Source organism: Sinocyclocheilus anshuiensis, unplaced genomic scaffold (assembly GCF_001515605.1).
Source record: "Sinocyclocheilus anshuiensis isolate Anshui unplaced genomic scaffold, SAMN03320099.WGS_v1.1 scaffold434, whole genome shotgun sequence".
In the NCBI taxonomy this organism is placed as follows: domain Eukaryota; kingdom Metazoa; phylum Chordata; class Actinopteri; order Cypriniformes; family Cyprinidae; genus Sinocyclocheilus; species Sinocyclocheilus anshuiensis.
Window position 1 is genome coordinate 431,617 of NW_015544145.1, and position 7,014 is coordinate 438,630.

General features: G+C 37.0%; 1 protein-coding gene across 1 annotated transcript in view; it reads left to right on the plus strand.

The window, feature by feature from the left end:
• The first annotated feature begins 353 nt into the window (after nucleotides 1-353).
• The window catches only part of LOC107695132 (hsc70-interacting protein-like), an 11,998-nt gene continuing 5,337 nt past the window's right edge, over nucleotides 354-7,014 (plus strand). Inside the window, exons 1-9 of the mRNA XM_016494944.1 lie at nucleotides 354-455; nucleotides 763-914; nucleotides 1,191-1,242; nucleotides 2,060-2,144; nucleotides 2,725-2,798; nucleotides 4,560-4,626; nucleotides 4,748-4,832; nucleotides 4,914-5,024; nucleotides 5,120-5,222. Coding sequence (XP_016350430.1) covers nucleotides 805-914; nucleotides 1,191-1,242; nucleotides 2,060-2,144; nucleotides 2,725-2,798; nucleotides 4,560-4,626; nucleotides 4,748-4,832; nucleotides 4,914-5,024; nucleotides 5,120-5,222 — 687 coding nt within the window. The 5' untranslated portion in view covers nucleotides 354-455; nucleotides 763-804. The remainder of the gene's footprint in view (nucleotides 456-762; nucleotides 915-1,190; nucleotides 1,243-2,059; nucleotides 2,145-2,724; nucleotides 2,799-4,559; nucleotides 4,627-4,747; nucleotides 4,833-4,913; nucleotides 5,025-5,119; nucleotides 5,223-7,014) is intronic.

The window sequence follows — 7,014 nt, forward strand, 5'->3', positions numbered from 1 at the left end:
TTTTTTTTCTTTATTAACAACTGAACAACATTATAAAATACTACCACAAATAACAGCAAAGAGAAATTGGGGTAAAAAGAAAAACACATTAAAAAGCAAAACAAAGGTGTATCAAAGAGTCTCTAATACAGTCAGTGTACTGCCCTGTTTCACACAGTAAATCAGCAAATGTACATTTATATAGAGAGAATGCAATCACGCTCATAACATAATTAATTAATTAATTAAAATTGTTTTTTATATTTTTAAAGCTCTTGCGCATGTTCTGCATTCACTCCAAAACGACTGCAGTTCCAGAAGGACCCCTGTTGTTTTGGTTTTGTCATAGTGAGTGAGTGAGTAGTTTAATTCCCGCCTGCGCAAAATTCGCAGTCTCGCGCGTGCGGAGCGAGTGCGATCTCGCGACCCTCAAATCGCTGCTGGGGAAGCACGTTGTAGGCACTTTGCTCTTTCAGGTACAACATTAACGTTTTATTTTTTGAACGAACGTTTATTGAGACCGTTGAATAAAAGAATAATTAACATTCCACGCCGATGTAACCAATTGCGTTTCCTCGCGCATTATTTCCAGAAGCTTCTATGCAGCGCGTGCGTTAATCCCGTACACCACTAATTACTGGTTATTTCCTGCACTGTTGCATTACACAGTTCTTTGGCGTTTTTGGCGTTGCATAATTTATTAAGCCCGCGCTCTGATCGGACACGTCGTGTGAAGGGAATAATAATAATAATAATAATAACGCACGTTTCCTTGTTTTCCAGCACATTGTTTTCTCTGCTTGAGTTTGGTTGGTGGTGTGGAAAATGGATTCGCGGAAAGTGTCGGAGTTAAAGGCCTTTGTGCAGCTGTGCAAAGAAAACCCATCTGTGCTGCATCTGCCAGAGATGGGCTTCTTTAAGAGCTGGCTGCAGGGGTCAGTGCTTGTTTGTGTTGTTTATGGTTTTGCATTCAGTATTGATTCCAAATGTTATGTTTTTCCATTACAATAATGATAAACCAAGAAGTGCGTTGTGTAATAATGTAGGTTTCTATGTCAAAGTTTAGTGTCTGTGTGAGCAGTCACACCCGCATCCAGCATGACATGTGGCTCCCAGAAAGTTCTAGCTTCATCACTTTTCAATGGAGCACACAGATACATAAACATCCCTGTATGACTCATATAAAATGCAGATATGTTACTTTATTATAGAATGGGAGGAAACATACCATCACCAACAAAGAATGACAGCTCATCATGCAAGGTAGGAAAATAAATCAAGAAGAATTATTCAGAATTATAGAATCAGAATTATTTTACTGTCTTTATTACACAACCTCAAACACACACACAGCATAACGGTCTGTAAATATTAATAATATTATATATAATATATACAAGGATTATTAATGACTGTTCATTTACCATTAATGGGGAAAGAAATGCTTTCCACATGTTTCATAGATCTTGAGAGTGAATGTAAACATAACTAGCTTGTTCATTTCCAAGTTACCTTTTAATGAAATCCATTTTTATCTTTCCCTAAATTATTTGTATTCCATTTTATTTTATTCTGGATTCTGTGTTTTATGATTTAATACATTTTATTTATTTATTATTAATATTATCATATGTCGAATGAAATTAATTTATAAAACTCTAAAAATTAAATGCATTACGAAATAATCAAATGAATACATCACATAATTTGCAACAAAGCATTTAATTTTAATTTTTTTTTGTCAAATAAGACAAAACAGAACTGCATAAGTTAAAATGTGGATGAAAAATATCTAGAATGTTTTTCAAAAAATAATACTAGTATCATTAATTTATAAGAATTGCATTTTAGTATACAGTATTTCTGTCATAATTTCTTCCAGTTTTGGTGGTTTGTCGTGAAGATCGTGGCATTTCAGTGTGTATTTGACGGTAGTTTTTCTCAAACTAATTGGTGAAAGCTTTGAAGTGACTGTCAGTGCTTTAGATCCATGCCACTGCACGTGATCTGCAACTGTGGCAGGGCTGTTTTATGATATTTTCTAAAGATTGCCGCTGTCTGTGTTTTCATTTGTCTGTAGGGAAGCTGTCCATGTGATGGGGCCCCCAAAGCAGCGGCAAAACCCGAACCCGCCCCGCCAACTGAGAGCGAAGAGAGTGAATTAGGTATGTTGACTCTAATATCTCCTTTAATATCTTTTGTTTGCTCCTCATATGCCATCGCCCTGGCCTTTTCTGTGGATTGGTAATAGCTCTGAACTTTCACTAAACTTTTCGAGCTATTGCTGGCTCACGATTTCTCGCTCTATGGCAATGTGCAACATCAGCTTCATTTTTGATATTCAAACTTGGGCAGTTAGTAGACAATGAAACGGATGCCAACAGCGTCTGATATGAAGCTGATATCTAGGCTCTAAAATGAACCTTTAAAGCAACATTAAAGTCTGTTTTGTAGTGTCCTGGAAACTAGAGGCTGAAATCGTTTGACTGTAGAGATAAAAAAGAAGCTGTTTGTGACTACATAAACTTCTGAAGGTAAAGAAGCTGTTAAAAGGCGCAATATGTTGCAATCCCTAAAAATGCTACCAGATAACTTGCCAGTAAAGCTTTACCCTGCACAGTCAATTTTTAATCTCATTTGGTGCTTGGTGAAATTTATCATTTGCGACTGTCTATGTGGAGAATATGCTTTTATTTTGTAACAACAGTTTCTAATGCTTACGCTGCTATGTGAACGTTTCTTCAGAAATTGACAATGAAGGAGTGATTGAGCCCGACACCGATGATCCTCAGGAGATGGGCGATTATGAGAACCTGGAGGTAAACGCACAAGCTCGGGACAAATCAGAAATGTCCATAATCCTTTGGGATAAGAGTTCATTGTACTATAAAAGCATACTGCAATGTGTAGAACTCAAAACTTTCTCCTCAGTCTAAAAAGACCATTGATTGAAGCTTAAGGCTGGAATACATTACACAAAGTTTAAAGCAGTAGGTATCGTACGCTTGCCGACTTTGTAAGTAGTTACGCAAGAAAAACTGTGCATTGTACACTAAACAACTGAGGATTGTACACTATCAGACTTTTAAGCTATTCCAGCTCAAAATATCGTTGATTTTGTTGCTGAGTGAATGGAATGGACTGGATGAAACCTGTGACCATCATACACACTAGGGCTGTCAAAAACAAAATCGAATTTCGAATATTTGTCGAATTTAAAATAAAAATCCACATTCGAATGCAAAAACGTTGCATTCGAATTTTAGGTGTGCATTAAGGAGGCAGCCTTATCAGTGACGCACGAGATGCGTTGACGATGTAAGTGTCGTTGCATTTTAATGCTTTTGTTAGCATATCCAGTTGAAGCCACTAGATGCGGCGCTGCTGCTGTGTTGTTCATTACCATTATTGCAGGAAAAGAGAACATCAATGCTGAGAAGATCTTGTTTACGTCAAAACTGAAACCAAGCCGTTCACACAGAACGCATATTTCATGCATTTTCTAGAGGGACATCTATCACCAGCAACTTAATTTTAATTGGTTTATAAACATTATTTTAAACACTATGCACTTTTTTTCACAGATAGTCGTGTTACCTGATGCTTTGAATAAACGTGCATTATTAATATTTTTGCTCGATGTGGCCTCAGGAGAGAAGCCAAAAGCTTTTCTTCACCCTAACTGAAATTCGAATTTTGATAATATTTAAGTAAAAAATTCGAATTTAGTTTTTCAGCCATTTTGACAGCCCTAATACACTGCATGATTTTCTATGACATCTGCAGCTCAAATCTGCAGACTGGCTCTGACTTTTGACAGCTAGCGTCAACTCCAGACTGTAAACCGGTGCAGAAAATCTGGGCAAATGTCATGTAGTGTATTCTAGCCTTGAGCTGCAAAAACGTTCCAAGCATATTATTCCCTCCAGTAACTTGTGTTCACAAGCATTAATACAAATTCAACCACTTTCCATATTATCCGAGACCGTTTGCAGGTTCTTTATTATTTCCACAATTAAAAAATACATTTAATTAGAGGGTTGGGGTCAACTAAGTTTTAGTGTGCATGTGCATGATTTTAGTAATTATGCACAAAATGTTTTAACAGGTAATTATACTCACTAATTCTAATTACATAAATACATCATGATTATTGGTGGGTTTCCACTCAAAAGATGCAACTGATATTACCACAGTTTTTGAGAGAAACCACAGCAAATTCAGTCATTTTGGGCTGCAAAAGCCAGGAAAAAGTCCTGCTAAATCCCAAACCCCAATTACTCATTTCACATACAACGAACATGGATGTACAAAATGGCTCAGATAAATGGTCATGAAACTATATTAAGCAAGCCTTGACTGACATTATAATTTGACCAAGATGTGACTCCTTTGAATCAAAGCTGTTTGAACAATGTGAGGCTGTAAATATTCATCCATATTCATCATAGACAACCTCTGATGCTGTGACTTTGGTGTTGGGTTGCTCTTTCAAAATACTGTCAAAATACTTTCATCAAGCTCTTAGTGTAAAGTGACATTATTCAAGCGGGATGATGAAATGCTTTCTGTATTCTCAGGTCACAGATGAGATGATGGACCAGGCCAATGAGAAGAAGATTGAGGCTATTGGCGCGTTAGGAGACGGTGAGCTGCCTCTTATTTGAAATTATGAAATCTGTAATAATGTAATCATAGTTTATGTTTCCTTAGTTGTAATAATTCATGATAAAACAACGGGGTTCAACGAAACATGCCAACTTTTCAGGTGACCTACAGAAAGCTCTAGACCTCTTCACAGAGGCCATCAAACTCAACCCGACATTGGCCATTCTGTATGCCAAAAGAGCCAGGTATCATCCAATCCCTGCATTGGTTTTTAGCGACCTGGTTCAATTGGCTGTTGCGTAACTCTATTTGTTTGTGTCTTTCAGCGTATATGTGAAAATGCAGAAGCCCAGCGCTGCCATCAGAGACTGTGACCGAGCCATCAGCATCAACCCAGACTCAGCCCAGCCTTATAAGTGGAGGGGGAAGGCACACAAGTAACAGACTACAGCTAGATTTTGATGGAAGAGGTTTGATTTCTGCCTTGACGCATCGGTGCTTTGCTGCTGATAAAGATCTCTCGTTCTGACAGGTTGCTCGGTCTCTGGGAGGAGGCCGCTGGAGACTTGGCGATGGCCTGTAAGCTGGACTATGATGAAGAAGCCAGTGCCATGCTAAAAGAAGTCCAACCAAAGGTATCTGTGCAGAACTCTGAACTGGTGAAATTATTTTTTTTTAACAGAAAAAAAGCAGTTGTGTTAATTTGCCATTCAGGGAGAACTCTCTTGAATGATATAATATGACTGAATAATATAGTAATAGTAATAGTTTATAGTAAAGCTTATATATTTAAAGACTTGCACTTTAAAAACATCCAAAATTGTTTTTTATAAATATTAATAAACTTGCTGTTCAATGTCAAATTATTTGCCATTTTTAAAAGACTTCCTGAACTCGATTTTAATACAGTCATGATGTACTGACTACATGGTTTTTATTATGTAATTTATTTAATAATAATCATTTATATCAATAATATATCTATTTTTTGTTATAATTTTTGTTGTCACATGACAACAAAATGGCCTCTCTCATGTTGGATATATGTTTTACCCTAATTTAATAATATTGAATTCCACTTTTAATGTTTTTTTTTATACATAAAATAATACATCTGGGGTCTCATTTATAAACGTTGCGTATGCACAAAATGGGCATAGAAATATGCATACAAAACTTGCCACGCACATATCGGGAATTATAAAAAAATCAATTTGATGTAAATTCGTACGCACCGTACGAACATTCTAGACCATGCGTACAAACTTTTTTTCCTGGAGTGAGAAAAGTAATGAAGTAAACAACGATTTTAAACAAAGTTTTTATGTCGATATACACATTTACATTAAATATTCCACTCTCATTAATTGAGTGAAATTAGGCTACATAAAGTCATTACGCAGAAGTTAAACCAAAACCAAAATACTGTGTATATATACAGTGCCTTGCAAAAGTATTCATACCCTTTGGTTTTTTTCAGGTTTTGTTATGTTGCTGCCCTATGTTAAACTGCTTTAAATTACTTTTTTTTTTTTACACATCAATCTACGTTCCATACACCATACTGACAAAGCAAAAAACAGAATTGTCACAACTTCGTAAATTTATTCAAATTAAAAAAAAACTGAAATAAGTACATTGCATAAGTATTCATAGTATTCACTAAATATTTAGCTGAAGCACCTTTACAGTCTCATGTCTTTTTTTGTTTAATGTGACAAGTTTTGCACATCTGCATTTGGCAATTATCTGCAATTCTTCTCCTCACCTCTTCACCTCTCAAGCTCTGTCAGGTTGGATGGGGCAGACGCACATTTTCAGGTTTCTCCAATATTTGATTGGGTTCAAGGACATTGGGTTCACTCAAGGACATTCACAGAGTTGTCTATAAGCCACTCTTGCTGTGTGCTGTAGGGTCATTGTCCTGTTGGAAGGTGAACCTTCTGCCCAGTCTGAGGTTCTGAATGCTCTGGACTAGGTTTTAAGGCTATCTCTATATTTTGGTGCACTGAGCTTTTCTTCTACTCTGACGAGTTCCACAGTCCCTGCCGCTGAAAAACAGCCCCACAGCATGAGGCTGCTACCAGCACATTTTACTTTTGGGATGCTCCTCTGCAGGTGATGAGCAGTGCCTGGTTTCCTTCAAACATGATGCTTGGAATTGAGGTTCATCCGACCAGAGAATCTTCTTTCCCAGAGTCTGAGGGTCCTTTAGGTGTTTTTATGCAAAATCCAAGTGTGTTTTCATGTGTCTTCACTGAGGAGAAGATTGAGTTTGGCCACACCAGCTTAAAGCCCAGATCGGTGGAGTGTTGTCGCTGAGTAGGCAGCGATGTTTGTCCTTCTGTAGTTTTCTCCTATCTCCACATACAGGTGCATCTCAATAAATTAGAATGTCGTGGAAAAGTTCATTTATTTCAGTAATTC